The 23978-nt window shown below is 33.4% G+C and overlaps 1 protein-coding gene across 2 annotated transcripts in view; it reads right to left on the bottom strand.

Moving 5' to 3' along the window:
- The window catches only part of HECTD2 (HECT domain E3 ubiquitin protein ligase 2), a 63978-nt gene that overhangs the window by 19056 nt on the left and 20944 nt on the right, over positions 1-23978 (bottom strand). For both annotated transcript variants that reach the window (XM_069459794.1, XM_069459792.1), the window contains exons 3-11: positions 15824-15962; positions 15026-15128; positions 14223-14312; positions 9409-9473; positions 6979-7024; positions 5098-5207; positions 3503-3651; positions 2809-2932; positions 280-376 (exon numbers count right to left, since the gene is read on the bottom strand). In XM_069459794.1, coding sequence (XP_069315895.1) covers positions 280-376; positions 2809-2932; positions 3503-3651; positions 5098-5207; positions 6979-7024; positions 9409-9473; positions 14223-14312; positions 15026-15128; positions 15824-15837 — 798 coding nt within the window. In that variant the 5' untranslated portion in view covers positions 15838-15962. The remainder of the gene's footprint in view (positions 1-279; positions 377-2808; positions 2933-3502; positions 3652-5097; positions 5208-6978; positions 7025-9408; positions 9474-14222; positions 14313-15025; positions 15129-15823; positions 15963-23978) is intronic.

Raw genomic sequence — 23978 nt, 5'->3', positions numbered from 1 at the left:
AAAATGAGGTTCAACAAGCTCCCAGTAATTTGGATCTGTGAGAAGCATTTATTCTTCCTGCTATATTTATAATATAATGAGAAGTTGCTTAGAAGAGATGAGGGGTGTCTTGTCTCCCATACTGTAAACAGGTTTAAGTACTTTTGGGGGGAGTATAATCTGAACTTTATTTTTAACATTTCCTAATTATGCTAGAACAATTCACAAGACATTTGATTTATTAAATTATTTACTATATTGATTATAGTCAGCATAAATATGTTTTTATAGCTGGCTTACCCTTGCGATGCTTATCATCTGTTGTTCTGAGTCTCTTTGAATAATGATTTTTTTTGCAGCTATAGAAATAACGAATGGGTACTGACAGAAGGAAAACCTGCTCAACAAGTGAAAACAGAAAAAGCAAAATGGTGTATTTTTAGCAAAATTATACTAAGGGAATCTAAGGTACCTCTTCTAGCAATATAAAACATTACTTCTGTATTGTGTTTTACCACTTACGAAACGATTTTATGTGCATCACTTCTTTTAATTCCCACAGCTCTGTGAAGAATGTATCATTACTAGATGTGCAATGCCTTTATTCTCCAAAAGAAGCTACATCTAATGTTCTGAAATGTGTGCTAATCACTTACATCATTTATACAAAAAATTTCAATGTATATAGTCATGTGGATATCATCACCCATGAAAAACATGGCCAACACCAGAACCAGGAGACAGAAGTGCTGATGAAAAGTATTAGGACAGAAAACTCGTGGGCTCAAATTAATATGAGAATCCATTATTATATGGCTATTTCTGATATGTGAGCTTCAGAAATAAAGAAATCTAGCAACAACTACAGTACATAAAAGACAAAGTAATGAATTTAAGATCAATAAAAGTTAATAAAAATATATTGCTATTAATACTATAATGATGTAGTGATGTGAAATAGTATATTGTTTGTAAAGGCTCAACATTATGATCAAAGGTTATGAAAATAACCTCTCCTGGGTCAGAACATTCTACGATATGTAAAAAAGCCACAAACTAAACAGAGAGAAATGCATTCAGAAAGAATGAGTATGGCAGCAACGACACTTCAGGAGTTAGATTGCCACCAGAAATAAATGCAGTGAATTTCTCAGTTATAGGTGGAATCCATCTGAACATAATCAGGTGGTCCATCTGTGACTATCAGGTCCAAGGAGGACATTATGAGGAAAAAAGAGATAGCCCTAGTGTGAACGGAAAATGAGACGGCTTTCACTCTGGGCCAAAACTGCTAATAAACAGTAGCAGCTGTTTGGTACGAGTATATAATAATTTTGAATCACTAATGCTAACTAAAAAATTTGGAAATACTAAAAAGAATTTTTGAAATAAAAAGAAAATGCTATGAACTTAGTAGGATATATATGGGTTTTATTATGTATTTTAAAACAGTGCTTCTCAACTTTTCCCTTGTCATGGCACAAGAAAAATGATACTATGCGTATGACACACTGAATTAAACAGATGAGGATGCTCATGGCCAGAGGTGACTTGGCCCAGGGTTCCAAGTCCCCCTCCAGGTTTAGGCTGGTTGTCCAAAGACTGAAGGGACCTTAGGGTTAAAACTCTGATGGAAGTCATTCTTGGTACACCAGTGCTGTGGTACAATGGTTAGAGGAAGCTCTGCGTTAAAAAATATTGTCACTGAAATATGTGGAATAATTCTTAGATTTGTTTTGTGCTTGTATCTACGACATTACAATTATATTAAAATGGGAGAAGAAAGTATTCTTGTGAAATAAACTTTGCCAAGAAAATATCCATCAGACTGACCAGGGCCCCAGAACTTCGATTCTTGTTTAGTCCTGAGTGTTCAGATGTAAACTGAGATACGATATGTCCATTCTATGCTTTAGGCCAATTCTGATAAAGTGGGTACATGGAAAATTTAACCAATCTGTGAACTAATGTGGGGTTTTAAGTTTACTTAATCCACATCGTAACTCTCACTCAGTCTTCTTTAGAATAAATGCAATCTCCTGAATATCCCATGGTCTGGGAATAAATTAGGTTTGGGATAGTCTTGCTAGTTTAATCCAAATTAGAAGTGTCGATATAAAGTGCAGTGCATTAAAGAATTTGGTCAAGTGTTTTGAAAATCTATTATATTACTATAATAAATAATCTGTGGTAAAGCCCTTCCTCTAACATCTCTTCCTTTTATACTGTATGCAATGGACAACTACTTTTTCTACAGAATAAAGGAGAAAAGGAATGAATGTGCTTGTATGTGTACATATGTGTGTGATCATTGTGTTAGACTGGGCACCAGCAAACTATGACCTCTGGAACGAATGTGGCCTACCACCTGCTTTTGTAAATAAAGTTATTTGGGACATGGACAATACTGTTTAAGGCTGCTTTTGTGCTAAAATAGCAAAACAGAATCTGAATAGCTCACAGAGCCAAAAATATTTACCATCTAGTCCTTTACAGAAAAAGTTTGTCGACTCCTGCGCTGGCCGATTGCACACAGAATAGTAAGATATAAGAAATAAGATGTAAGATCTAAGACAGAACCTTTCCCTTCTTGAAAAGATACTATTAATCAAACCAAAACCAAATTAGCATGTATATAAATTTAAAATGTAGCAGAAAAGAAAACGCTTTAACAAATATAATGATATTTCAAGGCTGGATAGCTAAGCTATATTTATAATTTTATATGTAAAGGTGTGTGTATGCTTTATTTATATAAACTTAAAATCTAGTCACTATTTTGAATAGTATTTCATTTAGGCGAATAATCAAAGGAGCTCTTGGTCATACCTGTGAGAGTTTCCAAAGCTCTGCCAAGTATGATATTCTTCCATGAGATCAATGTGATCCAATGTAGAATTATAGAAATCAGTATAAGGAATAAGGGGAGGGTGAACCAAATTGTTTGCAGTATCTGTAAAGATAAATTCTAACATAATGATCTTTTCCAACATGCACGATTCATTCTAATACATTATTTTAATGTCCACCAGATAGCCTCGATCTAAAAACTCCTATTTCAAACAACTAAAACTCCAAATGAAAAGGGTAATTCTAAAACTGTGGTCAAAATGCAGCCAACAATTTCTTGCTTTTAAAAGAAACATATGGGGAAGATTATAGTAGTATTAAAGGAAGTATGCAGATGGCCATCTACTCATGTTAATATATTTGCCCATCAGTGTGTTCTCTCCTAGGGAGCCTCAGTAATTAATGGAAGTTCCTATTTTCTCAGGAATCACTACTTAGCATATCATATGCACTTAATAGCCATAATACAGAATACTGCCCAGAAAAAGGCATAAAGTTTGATTCATGCTTATAAAAGAATCATGAAATACATTAGGAAAATAGAAAATTACAATTCTTTCCTTTAAAGGAATGGTTTAAAATTTAAGAATTCCTCTGTAGTACTTTGAGATCTTTAAAGAGTGTCCCTAATATTTAATAAAAGAAAAGTAAAAATGATAGAATAAAAACCTACTAAGTAAAGCCAACACTTTAGAAGCTGATGGTATCCACCAGGAACACTTTGTTATAGGTGGAAATTCTTCAGGCTTTGCAGGAAACAGGCGCAAAGAAATAAATTGCAGCAATCTCTCTACCAATTGTTTGAACCTCTTCTGGGATAATCTGGTAAAGATTTTGAAATAATTTCAATCAAAATTCACATTTTCTATTTTGGGAATATATTTGTTAGATATCAAACTACATTACTATACACAAAATTTGAGACTATTTCCCCAAATTCTATTTCTTAAATTGCCAAACATTTGAAAAGATAGAAAATCTTACCTTGAATACAATTTCTTAATTAAATAATAAATACCAAAATGACTATAAAGTTTGTACCACGAATTTAATTTTCAATATTCAATCATTATTCACAGATTCTGTATTTGCAAATTTGCCTACTTGTTAAAATTGTAACCCCCAAAATGAATACTTGTGCTTTCATAGTCATTTGTAGATATGCAAAGCTCAGTGAAAAATCTGAGTCTCCTTGACATGCACATTCCCAGTTAAGGTGGGAACAGGTGACATTCTGCCTTGTTTTAGCTCTCATAATGCAAATGAGTGTCCTTTACATGGTCACATTTTTCATATTTTTATGCCTTTTGTTGGTGATTTTGCCATTTCAAAATGGCCCTCAAGTGTAGTGCTAAAGTTGTGTCTAGTCTTCCTAGGTGCATGAAGCTGTGACGTGCCTTCCAGAGAAAATGTGTGTGATTAGAGAAGCTTTGTTCAGGCATGCGTTATAGTGCTGCTGGCCATGAGTTCAATGTTAACAAATCAACAGCTTACATTAAAGTGTCTTTAAACAAATCAACAGCTTACATTAAAGTGTCTTTAAACAGAAACACTCATAAAGGAAGGTCATGTATTGACTGGTTGACAAAAGTGTGATCAGAGGCTCACAGGAACCTAACCCTGTATTTCTCCTAGATGCAATGGTTCCATACTTGCTAATTTAGTGTTTGCAGCAACTTTATGACTACCATGAATAATAAGAATCAATTGTATTTAAAATTTATTTTGGAAATATTCTGCTTCTTTAGCGTTTATCAATCATGGAGAAAAGTCACTGATAATGAGAGTATAGTTCTTTGGAGTATTGTGTTATTACAAATTGATACTGACGGCTAACCTCTTTTTCACAATGATGTTTTTAGGTGAGAAGAAAGCACCACGTAAATAATGGTGAGATTTATTGATATATAGATAGGAAGTAAAAAAGACATATATTAAAATAGTAATGTCTGAAAAATCCAGTCATTACCTTTGAGATATATAAAAAAAAAAACCAGTGATAACAAAGTGCTACATAAAATGTGAAAGCAGTAGAAATTCTCAACAGCTTGTACAAGCAAAAGTGTTACTTACATTAAAAAAAGATTTTTAATTTCTCTCTATGTAGTACTAAAGTATATTTTTATAATTGTCTTTTGAAGCTTTGTGAATTATAAGTATCATTTCTAAAGACCTGAAAATATTTAAATATATTTTATTGTAAAATTACTAATATCAAACTTAAAACCGTGAGACTATAAAACTTCTTAGTATCATAGAATGATTTACTTTTTAAACCAGTGAGCTAGGAAATGATGGTCAGCTTCCACTAAGGTAGCTATCTGTCGTAGCAAGTGAGCATAGATGACATATGTAGACGTGTTATTAAATTGAGGATTCTGAAAAAGATATTAAAGATAATTGTGTTAAAATTTTGTTAACATGTAAAAGGAAAGACATTAAGCTTAATAAGTGGTAAATTCAGGACACTAAATTTGCAACTATAAAATACTTTAAAACAATAATCTATTTGTTATTTAATTAAGAGAGACTTTCACTTATGCTGTAATACAGTGGAAAGAGCATGGGCTTTGGGGTTAAGATAGATCTGGGTCTGAGGGCTACTACTTACTAGCTGTGTGTCCTCAGGTGTGATCCTGAGTTTGGGTTTCAATTTCCGTATTTGTAAAATGAGAATGATACTATCTTTCTTAAAGGTTGTTTTGAGTATTAAAAAATATATGTAAAGGATCTTCATAAAAAGTACCTACCATTGGTGCCAATTCCTATAATTCAATTAAACAAAGAAACCTAGATTTTCCTTGATTAAAAGTAAAAAGAATGTTAGAAAAATGAAAAAAAAAAAAAAAGCTGGTTGTGAAACTTTTACCATTATGAAATGAGTTAGCCTCATATCTCACAAAGAACAAGGGGAGAACTCCATAATAGCTTCTGATAACTTTTAAGTGTTAAAGGGACATTGAAGGAGTGCTTGTAAACTAAGCAAAACCTCTAGTTATGTTTCTACGATCTAAAACTCCAGCAAAATGGACATTTCAGCACATCATGGAAAAAATAAATATATTGAAAAATAAACTGAAATTGTGAAAAATAAGAGTACCATGTATTTTTCAAAACTGACTTATTGTCAGGACAACACAAAAATAGGGAATGACTCCCAGTTGATAACTTCACCTAGTGATAACTGTTGAGAAGAACAGGATATCATGAGCAGAGCTTATTGCTGGCTAATATACTCATCTAAAAATTTGAACTTCACGTCATTTTTCTAGCTATTACTGTCTCTACATATGTTTCTTCTTCTTCTTCACCCCCCACCCCCTAGTTTTGGCTCCTTTTCCTCTTACCTCTCTATTTCCCCTCCTTACATTTCTCTTCCTAACTACATCTTTTGGTTATTTCCCCCCCTCTGTTCCACTTTTTCTATCTTCCTATCTCCTGCTTTTCTATCTCTACCCTGTATATTTCCTTTTATTGGACATAATAGTGAGTCAACATTGTATCTTATTTAATATAATTTAAGTGAGATTATATAAACAACTTCTATAAATTGTAAATAATAATGCAAATGTAGTTCGCTAGTTATGATAATATGTTTTTTCATCAAGAAATAATAAAAACTAAAAATTGCTTTTATTTGTATGGACTTTAACTTATTTTTCTATCTATGAATCTATATCTCCCAAGAAAAATAAGTTCATCACCTTTGCTTTATAGCAAACAGAAACAACTTTTATCTTTCCATTAGAATTCTAATTTAAATATTACTGAAAAATACATAGAGAAGAGACAAACCTACTAGCTGGGAAAAGAAAAGAAAGTCCTGGGGCCCATTAAAACTAATTACATGAAAGGAGATTAGAATGGAGAAGGAAGTGCTTCCATTCTGTTTGTTCCTGAATGCTATGGCAGGTGGGCAAAAACTAAATTAAAATTTTAATCCCACATATGATTTAGCTTCTGACTGTTTATTTGTTACAGCTTTAATCCTCTGGTTACAAGTAACTATAATTCTAAAAAGTATCAACTATAATTCTAAAGTATCAAATATTGTCAAAAATAATACTTAATATTTTATATCATTTCACTTATACATGCAGACACTGTGATTGGAATTAGACAACTTCAACTAAGTTCTGCCTCTCTTACCTGTAAAAGTATAAAATATGCTCTAAGATCATCTTTTGTTCGTGGACTGAAAAGGAAACAAGCATAATTGATTACAGATGAATGTTTAATCTTCTAGTATCTAATAAAAAAAGACCAATAAATGCTTCTAGGAAAAGTGAGTTGAGAAAAGCCAAAAACTAGACAAATTAATATGTATTATTATTGAGACAGTAACATGTCCACAACATGCTGGGAATACAGGTTCTTCTGTGCCCATCCTAAGCTGATTCTGAATATACCTAAAGACTGAGTTGACGAGGCTATAACATTTGTGAGATAAATAACATCACTAACTCTGGAAATAGCTAAGAGTATAATAAATAATCAAAAATTTTAGAATGCTTATGTTTCTGTTTTAGTAATGAATAATCTTTACTTAAGAATATTTATGCATTAAGGAAAGAAATTATGCTTGTGTTTATAGGTCCATTCCTAAAGTGATAGAAGCAGAAATGTCTGCAAATCAAATCATACTTTAAATGCATCTAGTATATTTCTATTTAAAAGAATCACATTTTGATATCTCTGAAAAGTAATAATTTTTCTATGAAAATACAGATTTCCCATTATCAGATTTGACTGAGTGTTTCCGTTACTCCCAAAGCTAGTGAGTGCCTCTTGCCTGCTCAAGACCTCTTTGATACACTCTCACAGATATCCAGAAATAACTTCTTAAATTAAAAATGGTTCACCTTTATAACAACCAAATGAAATTCATGATCCTTGACTAGACCCTGGATTAAAAAACAAAACCCAGATATTAAAGCTTTTGTTAGTCCCAAGGTTGATGAGTATTTCTCACCTGCCCTAGATCTATTTGTATCTATCATCTTTGCCTCCAAGTCCTTTCCTGTCACACCTGCAACTTCACAATCTCTGCAGTGTCCTTTATGCCCACATGAATTATTGGGCACGAGCAACAAATACCAGTGTCCCAAAAGTTGCCATACATAGGAAAAAATGGGAATTTGTAGCTAAATGTACCTTTATTTACAAAATATTCATTATAAAATTTGTCACAAAAAGGTCAATTTTCTTAATATACTAAGAGTTCCAAATACAATAGACAAATCTGCAACAAAAAAGGCAAAAGTATGTGAATAGTTTATAAAAGAAATGTAAATAGCTAATAAATGACAAAGTGTTAACATTAGTATTAAGGAAAAGTATATAAAAACAAGATTCATTTTTCATTAATCAAATTAGGCCAAGTTTGGTTACAAGGAGATAGTACTGAGGACTCAGGCCCTCTGCTGCTAGAAGTATACATTGTCATAACTGTTTTGGAAAGTAATCTGGCAGAATGTTTTAATTGTCATAAAAAGCTTACATTTTGTTGCAGTAATTCTACTTCTAGGAAAATTATAGGTAAACACTCAGAAAAGAAGATTTTTATACAAAATCACTGTGGCATTATTCACATAAACACCATTCTTGAAGAATGGTTAAGTTACTGTACATTCACATTCTAGATTATTAGGCAGACATTAAAAAGGTGGTTTAAGAAGGAAAATACAAACTAATTACCGGAATTATATGTTAGGAAAAATACTGTTAAAAATTACATGAAACTATATAGAATGATTTCAATTATTTTAAGAAGATGACCAGGAAAAAAACTATATTAACCTTTTTACTTTCTCCTCTATACTTCTCCTCCTTCTCTATATTTTCTATAATAAGAGTAAATTTCTTAGCAAACCAGAACAATGTTATTAAAATATATAGGGTACATTTAACATTACATTTAAAAGTTCTAGTTAGGTATTATTTTTAAACTGGGCTTAGCATAAACATCTGAATTATAATTTAATGGCATTCCTTTGGCTTTAATAGAAGCTATTATTTAAATAATAAACTATTTAATATAAATTTAAATGCTATGTACTTTTAAAAGTACATATTTTGTTATGCACATTCATAGTTCAAAACATTATCAATTAAACTTCCCACAATTCCTTGTATAAGGATTTAATACTTAGTTCCGAGAAAAAATAATATTTCGGTAGCTAGCCTGGGGTTTCCTTACATTAGAAATTAGAAAAAATATTGCTCTGGCTACCAGGAATTCCAAGGCTAAATTTAATGCTCATTATTTCACTTAGGTTACTGATGTAAGTACCCATCTAATTTTTGTAAAGCACATAGATCTGTACACAAAAAATTGTGCAAATAATTTTAAAAGATTCACAGATCTTCTGATGCCTATCTGATTCCTCCTGAGAAGTCACAAATCTCAAGTTAAACAGCTTTGTCATAAATGGTTTATAATTCCTTTCTGATCTATGTTATTATAACTCAACTAAAATCTTTTCTGAGTAAAATATACATATATTAAAGATATATGAGATGTGTAAGTTAGATATCTACACTGATTTGCTGAATATTGTAAATATTGATGACAATTACCCTTTCCATTCTCGTAACAGGCTGTTAATGATTCCCTTTAATACTGTCTTCTGAATGTCTTGAGGCTGTAGGCAAAAGTAATAAGGTAATTAGGATTAGCTACTTAGATGACTTACATGTTAATTATATATACAGATCTGTTTTAGTAGTTTAATATCAAACCTGATGAGTAAGGACTGACTTATGGTAGTATCGATTTTACATTGAGAACTCTAGGGAGCACCAATGACATAAGATGACAAAGAGAATATTCCCTGGTGTGTGCCATGTTACAACCTGCCCAAATATATATGGGGTCCTTTGATGACCAACAGTTTATATAATTGAAAAACAATTTCATTTTCTCTGCCTTAACAGGATAAAATCATGAACATGAATCCAAGAGTAGCATGTTTATCAATATAAAATGACTGCATGTATTTTGTATATATTTAGTTCTAACAAGTTACAATTCACACTTAAACCCACAATTCGAATCCAAGAATAGCATGTTTATCAATATAAAATGACTGCATGTATTTTGTATATATTTAGTTCTAACAAGTTACAATTCACACTTAAACCCACAATTCATCATTAAGTGCAACCAAATTATGTTTAATTAAAAATATAACAAGATAAAGACTGTTTCATTTAAGGACAGATTTTTAAAAGGCATAAGATAACATTATATTATAGTTTAATAATTCCAATACTGAAAAAAATCTTATTTACTACCAAACATCTCAAGAATAAATTAAAATGAAATATATCTAGATGTATTTTAGCTTATAATAAATAATAGAATAAAAGCTTCATTAACTGAAAGCTTCAAATAATCCATAAAATTTCTGTCATGTTGTTGTATGAAAGAGGCAAATACAAAAAAAATATATATTATAAATTTATATAAAACCACAACTGTAACTTCTAAGACATGTCTGTCAGTACTCATTCAGCCTAGCTTTTATGTTATATACATATATGTTTAATATATCATTCCTTTCTCTTCCTCTGTTTACAATAACCTTCACAACTAGAAAGCAAACACAACCCCTGCTCAACCACTTATTTAGTGCTTGAATCTGTGCCACAAAAGCTGCAGGGGAAAAATCAAATGTGCTAACCAGTGGACACACTTTTAAGCTTATGACCATAAATCTCAAAAGGACAGTCCTCCATTTCTCTAGTTCATGTACTTCCCTACTCTCCAAGAAAATTATATTTCTAATCTTCTCCTCATTCAAATCTCCAGCACCTCATACAGAATAGTTTTATCACCCTAAAAATCCCCCTCTTCTCCTCCCTCCGCCCAAGTCCCTGATCTTTTTACCATCTTTATAGCTTTGCCTTTTCCAGAATATCATATAGTTGAAATTATATAGTATGCAGCCTTTTAAGACTGGCTGCTTTTACTTAGCAATATGCATTTAAGGATTCCTCATTTTTCGTGTGTGGCTTGGTAGTTCATTTCTTTTTATTGCTGAATAATTTCCATGGTATGGATGTACCACAGTTTGTTTATCCCTTCCCCTATTGAAAGACATCTTGGTTGCTTCCAATTTTTAGCAATTATGAATAAAGTTGCTATAAACATTTGTGTGCAGGTTTTTGGATGAACACAAGTTTTTAACTCATTTGGGTAAATATGCAGGAACACAACTACTAGATCATATGGTAAGCTTATGTTTAGCTTTGTAAAAAAATGAAAATATAACTTATCAAAATGCATGGGATACAGTAAAAGCAGTGCTTAGAGGGAAATGTATAGCACTGAATGAATACATTAGAAAAAAAAAAAGATCTAAAATCAGTAATTTAAGCTTCCACCTTGGAAAACTAAGAACAAAAGAGCAAAACAGCTATTATGAAAAAGTCAAAAAAGTGTGGATGTGGTGAAAAGGGAACACTTATATGCTGTTGGTGGGAATGTAAATTAGCATAACCTCTAAGGAAAACAGTATGGAGATTTCTCAAAGAACTAAAAGTAGATCTCCCATTTGATCCCGCAATCCCACTACTTGGTGTCTACTCAAAGGAAAAGAAGTCATTTTATAAAAAAGGCACCTGAACCAATTCACAATTTCAAAGATACGGAACAAACCTAAGTGCCCACCAATGGATGAGTAGATAAAGAAAATGTGGTGTGTACATACACACACACACACACACACACACACACATCATGGAATACCATTCAGCCACCAAAAAGAATGAAATAATGTCTTTTGCAGCAACTTTGATGGAACTGGAGGTCATTATTTTAAGTAACCCAGGAACAAAAAACCAAATACTGCATCTTCTCTCTTATAAGTGGGAGCTAAGCATCGGGTATATATACGTTCATACAAAGTGACTTAATGGAGATTGGAGACTCAGAAGTGGGAGGATGGAAGGGGGTTGTGGGATGAAAAATTGGATACAATGTATACTATTCAGGTGACAGGTATAATAAAAGCCTAGACTTCTCCACTATGCAATTTGGCCATGTAAGCAAAAAATGTGTACCCCCAAATCTATTTAAATAAAGAAAAATAAAATAAAATAGCCAAACTCACAGAAAAAAAAGAAAAAAAAATGAGTCAAGAATTCCAATAAAACAAAAAGTTACAAAAGAAAGAAAATGAAATCATTTACCATAAGACTCAACTGAACACAACACATAGTTACAATAACATAAAATATGAATATCGATATAACCAAAAAGAGTGATGTGACTCCATTGGGAAGTCGGGAAGAAGGGAACTGTCTGTATGTGTGCATGTGTGCCTAAGCATGTGCACTGTGTACATTTGCATGTGTGTGTATATCTGCATATATAGGGTGAGTTAAATGGATATAAAATGAATATCTCTCATGGCAAGAAGTCAACATAAAATAAAAAACTCCAGAAAAAAATACACATTACTTTGAATTATGTGAGTTAATATCAGAAGAAACAACTAGAAACATTTGCTACATTTGCTTCAGAAGTGTGAACACAAAGAGATAGGAGAGAATGGGTAAGACCTGCTGTTTTCATGCTAAGCTTTTTGTACTATTTGACTTTTTAAACTTAGTATATGTAACACTTTGACTTGTTTTTTAAAAGGACATAAAAAGCTTGGGAAAATATTTGTAATGTTTCTGGAAATGAGTTAACAGACATTAAGTTTAAAAATAAATACTACTGACTGTATTTGTACTTATGATGCTGTCCTGGAAAGACTTTTACAATTTTTTAAGAGTGAAAGTGGTTGCAAAAGCATAACAAAATTTTAGTTTTGCCTATATAGAAACATATTGTTTATTTGGAAACATTTTAAATATTTAGAAAAGTATAAGGGATGCAATATACATATATATATATATATATATATACACACACATATATATATTATGTACTCTCCAACCATGAGTAAAAAAAAAAAAAAGAAAAAAAGTGAACATTAAAAAAAAAAAGGACTATCATGAACAACTCTATGCCCACAAATTTGATAACCTAAATGTGTCCTTGAAAAACACAATCTACTGAAATTCAGACAAGGAGAAATAGATAATCTGAATAGGTCTATGTCTACAAAAGAAACTCAGTCAATACTTGATAACCTTCTAAAAGAGAAAGCTCCAAGCCCAGATGGCTTTACTGGTAAATTCTACCAAATATTTAAGAAAGAAGTGATATCAATTCTTTACAATTTTTTCCAGAAAATAGAAGGATAGACAATACTTCCTAAGTCATTCTGTTAGGCCAGCATTACTCTAATATCCAAATCAGAGAAAGATAGTATAAGAAAGGAAAATTATAGACCAATATCTCTCATGAACATAGATGTAAAAACCCTCAACAAATGTTTAGCAAATTGAGCCACAGATGCATAAAAAGAATTATACAACGCAATCAAATGGGATTTATTCTAGGCATGCAAGTCTGATTCAACATTTGAAAATTAATTAATGTAATTCATCACATCAACAGGCTAAACAAGAAAAATCATATGACTATATCAATAGATACAAAAGAAGCATCTGACAAAATCTAACATCAGAGTCCATGATAAAAATTCTCAGCCAACTAGAAATAGGGGAGAATTTCCTTAACTTGATAAAGAACATCTACAAAAAACTTATAGCTAACATGATAATTAACGGTGAGAAACTAGATGCTCTAGGTTCATCTTATACTTTCCCTGCCTCAGTCCTGGAATTAGATATTTCTCCAGGGAAATGGTATTTAGAAACCAACATTTGTACACTAAAGTGATCATTGCTACTTATACACCAATCCTTTTTTGCTTGTGAAATCATGATTCACTTGCTCAGCAAAAGGAAGTAAGTTATTTGATTATATTGGAATTGCATTGATTCCACAGAGTAGTAGTTCTCAAACTTTAGCATGTATCAGAATCACATAAAGGGCTTGTTAAAATACAGAATTTCAGATTCCATAGGTCTTGGGTGGAGCCCAGGAATTTTCATTTGTAGCAAGTTCCCAGTATATGTTGATGCTCCTGATCCAGAGACCACATTTTGAGAACCCCACTGCTATAGATCAATTTGTGAAGAACTGACATCCTTTCAATCCCTAAGAATAGTAATATCCTCCTAATTACCTAGGTTTTTTTAAATTTCTCTCAGTAATGTTTTATAGTTTTCTGTGTATTATACATTTGTTAAGAAAATGAAAGAATAATTTAAGTTTCTGAGAATTCCAACAAAGCTTACTATAAAATTATACCAAATTTTCTAATGCAATTATGTTATAAGGTGATTATTACAATATTTGTGTGGCTGCTTTTGAAATACAGAAGAGATACAGAATTATACTATTTGCATGTGTCCACGACAATACTTACAGTATTAAGTAAGGCATCATATACAGCATTCACAAATTTAGCATTAATCCCAGAGTCTTCAATGGTATTAAATGAGGCAGTAGCATCTTTCTGCAAATTTAATTGAAGAATTAAGTGTATACATCACTTTAAGGACAATTTTTAGTAATATTTGAACCATACCACTCTTTCATAATTTCTATTATTTTTTAGTTTGATGATAAAAAAGAACCGTTAGGGCAAAATTGCTGAAAATAAAAATGAATGTATAGGGATTATTTTAATAACTTTCTTTTTTAAAAGTGAAAGAATGGAGTCACACATTAACTTTAGTATTAAGTAATGATATTTAAGATATCACCTATGTAATATCTGTGATATTTATTATTTCATAAATCAATACATATACAATATATGCTTGTTTAAACATTTAAGTAAATACTGGGTAGAAAATGAAGTAAATTTTTTGAGACAGAGTCTCATTCTGTTGCCCCAGGTAGAGTGCAGTGGCATCCTCATAGTTCATTGCAACCTCAAACTCCTGGGCTCCAGTGATCCTCCTGCCTCAGCCTCCAGAGTAGCTGAGACTACAGGCATACACCACCATGCCTGGCTAATTTTTTCTACTTCTGATGGAGACAGGGTCTTGCTCTTGCTCAGGCTGGTCTCAAACTTCTGAGTTCAAGCAATCCTCCTACCTTGGCCTCCCAGAGTGCTAGGATTACAAGTGTGAGCCACTGTGCTTGGCCTGAAGTAAATTTATCAAATCTTTTTTGGAAGATTTAAAACAAAGTGAATGAAAGATGTGTTTTATGTATTATTACCTTAAATGCAGCATTTAATTCTGGGAAAGAATCAAACGTTTTTAGATAAAAATCATGTATTGCTTTCCAATCTCCTGATGACTTAACTTTTTCCATATCTTCCCTAAAATGAAAAATACATTAACCACATATAGAAAGAAATATTATTCAGATAAAATAGCATTACATTTTTACAAAGAAATGTCACTAAACATGAAACTTGAAATACTGAAATCAAATAAACAAATGTTCTAATTAATGTAAATATACTTCATGAATCCACAATTCTTAATTGGATTAAGATATTAACCCAGCTTCAATTTTCCCATTTACCTGTTTTAAAAAAAATTCACCCTTGACATATCTCTTCCAATTAGCATTCTTTTTCCTTCCCTTGATAGCCAAGCTTCTGAAGATTTACATTCATCTCTACTTTCTCATTCCCACTTAATCCTTCAAACATGCATTTGGATTTTCTGAACGGTGATAATATGTATCACACAGTAGAGATGAACTCTTATTTAAAATGGTAACATTCTATTATTACATCACTTTTATCTCTTTTTGCCTGTTTTGACTCATGGTCTTTGAATTGGTGTTTCCTTTATTTTGCTGCAATATATCTAACCATTACCTGTTATTCATACATTTGTTTTCCCCTTCAACTTGAGAAATCTAGTCTTTTGGCTCTTCACTCTTGGCTAATACCTTATAATGATTTATATGTTCAATTAATTTCTCACACAGATATTAAATTACATAAAGTGCTGATACGTAGATAACTATATGCCTACATATAAATATTGAGTTGAAACTTACTGAAAGTCTTTCATAGTTTTGGGCTGGATTGGAAGGACAGGTTCTGGAAGGGCTAGAGCTTTCGTTTCAGATGATAATGAATCTATAGGGATACGCTGTTTTTGTCTAACATCAAGGCAAACTGGTGGTGGGTCTCTCACTGTGAAGTATAAAAAAGAATTCAACGTAATTAATCATAAAACTTTTCCATATTATAAAATGTCAGGTTAATTCAATGTAAACAGAAAACAAATAAATTACTTTGTACCACATTCACTTTGGGATCATATAAGAGAAAAATCAACCATAGTTAAGGGTGCTTACTAGAGCGCTTATTCCCCCAAACTCCCACTTCACTCACAACAGATATTAAGCTGTACCTTACATTAATGTGTATGTTTAATATAGAGCTTCTTCCCTTTCTCCTTCCCCCCCAAAGTCGTCTATCAATGTAATTTAGCATTTCTTTCCCCTCCTCCCTTCCCAACAGTTGTCTTTCAGGGACTATTTCAATGAGGCTCAATGTGTTTTAATGTTTATTAGCTTTTTGAATATAGTCACACCTTGCTTAATGATGGAGATATGTTCTGAGGAATGCATTGTTAGGTAATTTCATCATTGTGTGAACATTATAGATTGTACTTACACAAACCTAAATGATACAGCCTACTATAGACCTACGCTATGATGGTATAGTCCATTGCTCCTAAACTACAAATCTGTACAGCATATTACTGTACTGAATACTGTAGGCAACTGTAATACAATGGTAAGTATTTGTGTATCTAAACATAGAAAAGACACAGTACAAATATAGCATTATAATCTCTGGAACCACCATCGTATATGCACAGTCCTTGGCCAAGGCTTCTTTATACAGTGCCAACCAAGAAGGTTGAGGACCACTGCTTTACATCACTTTGTGCCCACATGTGCCCATTATTTAGCTCCCCATTATTAGTGAGTATATGTGGTGTTTCTTTTTCTATTTAGGAGATACCTCACTTAAGATAGTGGTGTCCACTTCCATCCAGGTTGCTGCAAAAGACATTATTTCATTCCTTTTTATGGCTGAGTAGTACTCCATGGTATATACACACATTTTTTTCTTTGTCCACTCATGAATTGATGAGCACCTGGGCTGGTTCCATATCTTTGAAATTGTGAATTGTGCTGCAATAAACATTCAAGTACAGGTGTTTTTTTTGACAAAATGACTTCTTTTTCTTTGGGTAGATACCCAGTAGTGAGATTGCTGGATCAAATGGTTTAAGTCTACATTTATTTCTTTGAGGAGTCTCCATGCTGTTTTCCATAGAGGTTGTACTAATCTGCAGTTCCACCAACAATGTATAAGCATTCCTTTCTCTCTGCATTCACATCAGTATCTATTGTTTTTTGACTTCTTAATAATGGCCATTCTGACAGAGGTAAGGTGGTATCTCACTATGGTTTTACTTTTCATTTCCCTGATAATTAGTGATGATGAACATTTTTTTCAGGTTTGTTGACCATTTGTCTACCTTCTTTTGAAAAACTTCTGTTCGTGTCTTTTGCTCACTTTTTAATGGGGTTGTTTGCTTTTTTCTTGTTGATTTGTTTGAGTTCTTTATAGATTCTGCATATTAGCCCTTTGTTGGATACATATTTTTAAAATATTTTCTCACATTCTGTAGGTTGTCTATTTACTCAGCTGATTATTTCCTTTGCTGTGCAGAAGCTTTTTAATTTAATGAAGTACCATTTGTTTATTTTTGTTATGATTGCATCTGCCTTTGGGGTCTTAGTCATAAATTCTTTGCCTAGCCTGATGTCTCAAAGAGTTTTTCCTACATTTTTTTCTAGAATTTTTACAGTTTCAAGTCCTACATTTAACTCTTTTATCCACTTTGAATTAATTTTTGTATATGGCAAGAGATAAGGGTCCTATTTCATTCTTCTGCATGTGGCTATCCAGTATTTCCAGCACCATTTATTTAATAGGGCTTCCTTTCCCCTATGTATATTATTGTCTGCTTTATCAAAGATCAGTTGGTTGTAGGCAGAGGGTTTTATTTACAGGTTCTCTATTCTGTTCCATTGATCTATGACTCTACTTTTATACCAGTACCATGCTGTTTTGGTTACTATAATCTTGAAGTATAATTTGAAGTTAGGTAATGTGATGCCACTAGATTTGTTCTTTTTTCTTCATTTGTTCTTTTTGCTTAAGATTGTTGTGGCTATTCGGGCTTTTTCATTCCAAATGCAGCTTAGAATTATTTTTTATAGATCTGTGAAATATGATGCTGGTATTTTGATGGGGACTGCACTGAATCTATAAATCACTTTGGGCAGTATGGACATTTTATCAATGCTGATTCTACCAATCCATAAGCACGGGATGTTTTTCCATTTGTTTGTGTCATCTATAATTTCTTTCATCAGTATTTTGTAGCTCTCCTTGTACAGATCTTTCACCTCCTTGGTTAAGCATATTCCTAGGTATTTTATTTTCTTTGCAGCTATTGTAAATGGTATGGAGTCCTTTGACTCTCAGCTTGACTGTTATTAGAATATACAAGTGCTACTGAGATGTGTACATTGTTTTCATAATCTGAGACTTTGCTTAATTTATTTATCAATTTTAGGAATCTTTTGATGGAGTCTTTAGGGTTTTCTAGATACAAGATCATATTGTCAGAGAACACGGAGAGTCTGACCTACTCTTTCCTAATTTGGGTATCCTTTATTTCTTCTCTTGCCTAATTGCTCTAGCTAGGACTTCCAGTCTATGTTGAATAGAAGTGATGACAGTGTGCACCCTTGTCTTGCTCTGGTTCTTAGGGGGAATGCTTTCAACTTTTTCCCATTCAGTATGATGTTGGCTGTGGGTTTGTCATATATGGCTTTTATAATTTTTATGTATGTTGCTTCTATGCCCAGTTTGTTGAAGGTTTTTATCAAGAAAAGGTGCTGTATTTTATTGAATGCTTTTTCTGTATCTATTGAGATGATCGCATGATCTTTGTTTTTGCTCCTGTTTATGTGATGAATCACGTTCACTGATTTGGATATGTTGAACCATCCTTGTATCCCTGGGATGAAACCCACTTGATCGTGGTGAATTATCTTTTTGATGTGTTGTTCAGTTTTCTAGTATTTTCTTGAAGATTTCTGCATAAATGTTGGTCTGTAGTTTCTTTTTTTGTTGTATCCTTTCCTGGTTTGGGTTCCAAGGTGATGCTGGTTTCATAGAATGAGTTAGGGAGGATTCCCTCCTTCTTGATATTATGGAATAATTTCTGTAGAACACATAGCAGTCCTTCTTTGTAGGTTTGGAAGAATTTGGCTGTGAATCCGTCTGGGGTGATACTTCTTTTATCGTATATTAAGTTCTTTTATATACTGGAGCATATTATTGGCTATTTATGATTCAACTGACATGCCTGTTATTATACCAGTATCACACAATTTTGTTAAGTTTAATAAAATCTATCAATACCTGGTAAGGCAGTAGGCTTGGGATTTTGGCAGAATCTGAAAGTGGGGAGATTCTTACAAAAGTGAATTGTAATATCAAGGCCCAGAGTATTATAGGGTGAGGTTAGAACCAGAAGCCCAGATGGGATTTCTTTTTAATACAGAAGGTAACTGAAATTGAAGAGTAATACAGAATGTTAACAAACTATGTTAATGGAACTTGAATTAGAAAGAACGGCAGAATCCTTTCCTCACATTTGTGAATGAAAGCCAAACTACAGGATAGGACATTCAGCTATTAAGAAAAGAAGAATAACAGCTCACAGCTGCTCTCATGTCACTGAATACCAAGCCATTGTTTCCAGGGACAGGCCTTCTGCCTGTTCTCACAGATGGTTATTAAAATCTAATTCAAAAAGAAAAATCAATAGCTATGGTGATGAGAGATTAATAAAATCTCAAATTGAACTGATATTATAAATGAAACAGGCAAATCTCTGTTCTATCATATGCAACATTTTCTACAATATAGAATATCGTAATATACTGAAAAAAGCAAAAATATATTTATCAGTGAAAACCTATCATTTAGGTTTCATTCAGCCAATACTTGGGAACACTCTGTGCTAAATTGATAAGTAGTAATCATTTTCCCTTTCTGTTAATATACTGTTGCCAATTTTAGTTGGTTGCTTAGAAACATTAAGTAAAACACTTGAAGCCAATGCTAGAAGATTAAGGGCTGTGGTGGGGGCTGGTAGTGTATTAAAAAATACGAAGATCATAAAAATACAACTGTATAGGGTATGGGATTATCAGCCAAATTTTGCCAGCTCACTGATTTCACAGGCTGACCCCAGCTGGAAACTAGTAATATGCAGCTTTCCACAACTGCAGCCACCAAAACCAAGACTGGTATTTTAAATTGGCCACATGATTAGGAGACTGATAATTGTTCCTGGCTATCCAGCACAGATAGCAACAGCAGAATCAGAGATAAACAAGTCTCTAGATAGGCTGGGTGTTCAGTAGGAGGAACCTGGGCCTCCCTCCCTTAACCCTTTACTGCTGGAGAGGAAGTACTGATATAAAAAGGCTGGCTGCTCGTAACACACTCTTGCAAGTGTGTTACAGGTAATTATACCCTAAGTTCCATCGCAAATAATTTGTAATTAGATAAGTAATAAGGGATTGGGTCCTACTGCAGGCAGGGTTGCTAACTTTGTTAACCGTAGATAAGTCACCACCGGATCTCCTTGGGCCTAAGTCTCAACATTATAAAATTAAAGACATGGCCTAAATCACTTGTTCCTAAGGTTCCAAAGAAGAACTTCAAGGGCCACCTAAGGGGAATGATGCTGAGTGCATAGGTTTACTCAGAGTAGCTCAGCTTTTCTATCACTAATATAACGATGCTCTAAATTCTTTTTTATTTTTTAAAAAAGTGTTTTGTCACAAAAATAAAAAAAAACAAAAATAGGTTTAAAACCACTAGTTTAGATAATTTCTTGGATCACTTTCATCTCTATAACTATTGAAGGACAAAATGTACAAGACATAAACCAATCAAAAAGTTTGAAAATTCTCTCTTATAATGACCTATAATAGAGAAATTGAAGAAGCATGGAAACTTACAATGTATGTGTTATCTAAAAACCTGATTCTAGTTGTGAATTCCTACCCTACATTATGGTATAAGAAAATTTCGGGGGAGGGGGGAAACCTGGCTTCTTTTTCTGGCTCTACACTGTACATGCACAGATGTGGCAGTTTTAAAATAAGTTTATAAATTCTTTGCTACTCCCCCCAACAATAGATAGGTCTAATTCTTCTCCCTTGGAATGTGAGCCAAAGTTAATGGCTCTCTGCTAATGAACAAAATGTGGCAGAAGTGATGTTGCATGACTAGGTTATTAAAAGGCAATAAAATTTCTGCTTGGCTCTCTCTTTTAAGATGTTTTCCCTTAGAATTCAGTCACCATGCTGTGAGGAAGCCAAGAAACCATATGAAAAGGCCACACGTAGGTGTTCCAACCCCAATTCCATCTACGGTCTGAGCCTACAGCCAGCATCAATTATCAGGCATGGGAGTGAGCAAGCCTTCAGGTGATTCCAGCTCCTAGACTTCAAGCCACCTCAGCTGATGCTCAGGAAAACAAAGATGAGCTGTTCGCACTGATACCCACGCAAATAACACATCTGTGAATAAAATAAACGTTGCTGTTGTTTTAAGCCACTATGTTTTGGGGTGGTTTATGATGCACAATAGATACTGGAACATGTGATCTTTTATAAATTATGTAATCTCTCAGAATCTCATATTCCTCATTTGTTAAAGAAACAAATGGAGGTTCTTCAGGTTAAGATGGCAGATTGAACACAGACATTTAACTTCTCCCAAAATTTCATTAAAACTACAGTAAAAGGTTCTGCTGTTTTAAAGACATAAATCTATGAGGACAAAAAAAATGAGAAAGATGGCCATAGCCTGAAAGGTAAAAAGAAGCTGGAAGAGCACCTGTGAAAATTGACTCAGCAGACCTGAGGCAGCTCAATACCAAGCCCCAATAGGGAACTATGAGAAGTAACTTGATTTACACTGCAGCGTTCTTAAAGGACACAGAATCTGGAACTGAGAGTGTAAGGAGGGAGGCTAAAATAAAAACTATGATAAAACCGAAGGCCAAGTTTGATCCCTAGATCTCCTTCCTGCCAATGGGGTGACTATCCCTCCTTCATCCTACTCCAGCAGAAGTCTGGAAATTTATATTTGGAAAGGGTACAACAGAGGTGCTTAAGACTGGGGAAATGCGAGATGCAGATGAGATTATAAGAACTATACCAAGGTATAGGGGCAATAAATAACTAATTGCTGAATACTAAATGATCAATCAGTCAAGAGGGACTCCTATCCTTCTTCCCCCAGCCAAAAGAATATTTACCCTGCCCCTCCCCCAGACAGGAGATTGGACGACACTCTCCTGGGGAATCTAACCAGTCTAAGAAGAAATAACTAAAGATCTGACATCAGTGTTCTCCAATCAATAGCCCACCCATATCATCTTATAATGAAGCTTATGGTCAATAAACCTTACCTATGCCTCACCTTCCAATCATCTGTTTGGTTCCCTACTGTTAACACGAGCAGAAAACAAAGAATTATCAAACTTCTGACAAAACCCTCCACTACAGAAGATAGAGACCAAAACAAATAGACAAAAGCAACCTGGAAGAATCAGAAACCATGCAGGGAGAAGAAAAAAAAAAAATTAAAACTATTACTAATTTTCTCAGAGGGATAAAAGATAGTATGACCATGAAAATAAGAGGGTGCCATAAAAAAATATTCAGAGGGGGAAAAAGGGAATTCTTAATAATTAAAGGCATGATAGCAGAAATAAAATACCCAATAGAAGGGTTCTGAGGAAATTTCCTAAAACACACAGCAAAAGAGAAGGGAAAATAGGAGTGAAAATATAAGAAAATTAGGAGTACAGAAAGTCTGGTTTTTGAATTATAGGAGATCCAGAAAGAAAGGATAAAAAAAGCAGAGGAGAGAAAATTATCAACAGACTAATTCAAGAAAATTTCCTGGAATTTAAGGACATGAACTGCTAGATGGAAAGGTGCACCAAGTCTGTAGCACAAGGGATGAATATAGACACACATCAAGGCACGTCACTGTGCAATTTCAAAATTTCCAAGACAAAGAGATGGTTTCCAGAGAGACAGAGGTAGAGACATACAGATAGATATCTTATACAAAGGAACAGGAATCACAGTCACCTAAGGTCAGAGCTGTACTCCGCGCACAGACTAGAATGCAATGGCCTGAAAGTTAGTAGTTTTGACACATGTCATCACCAAGATCCTGAGTGTCTTTGTACTCTTCTTGTTTAACTGGAGACAGAATGAACAGGTGAGCCTAGCCCAGACCCCTATTCTTATTCTTGGCTTGCCAATGGTGTGATGAAATCCCTGCTATTCTCTTCTTGCTCTGCTATCTGGATCAGCTGAAGACACATAGTTCACCTCACAGCTTTAACCTATAGTACTCTTGACAGCTGGATAGGTCATATTTCTGCAAGACATCTAATACAGTCCAAATTATAACTCTTTCAGATGTCTTAACAGTTGTCCTTTGTTTTCCAGAATTCACTCATACCGAGGTAAACAGTCCATAAAAGGGAACAGTACTTACCTCTGGATAACTATATAAAAGAGAATAGTAGTTACCTCTGGACAGAAGGGTGGGGCAGTATGATTAGGGTGGGCTCACCAGGGCTTTCAAAGTGCTGGTAGTATTCTTTTCTTAATTTGAGTGCTGAGTTCACAGGCTTTAATTTTATTATTATTAAAGTGTATAGAAATATTGATCACATTCTTCTGCATATGTGACACATTTTGAATTACAAAAAAAATTGTTATTGGTTGCTCATAAGGTAAGATTACCCTGCCCATCATAATCCCTTCCCTAACTTAGCTGCTCATATAGGTATTATCACTAATATTACTGAACCTCCTAAGACATGGAATTGAACACTTTTAAATGTTTTTCATTTATCCTTATGACCTTATAAAGTAGCTTCTTTGTTATCCTATTTTACAGCTGGGAAAATAAGCCCAGCGATTGTACAGTTTGTAAGTACAGACCCAGGACTCAACCCCAGCCTGAGAAGTTACAAAATCTACTTATTTCTCCTATTGAGCAATG

This window comes from Eulemur rufifrons, chromosome 28, assembly GCF_041146395.1.
Source record: "Eulemur rufifrons isolate Redbay chromosome 28, OSU_ERuf_1, whole genome shotgun sequence".
Taxonomy (NCBI): Eukaryota; Metazoa; Chordata; class Mammalia; order Primates; family Lemuridae; genus Eulemur; species Eulemur rufifrons.
This window is presented reverse-complemented; position numbering and strand designations above follow the sequence as displayed.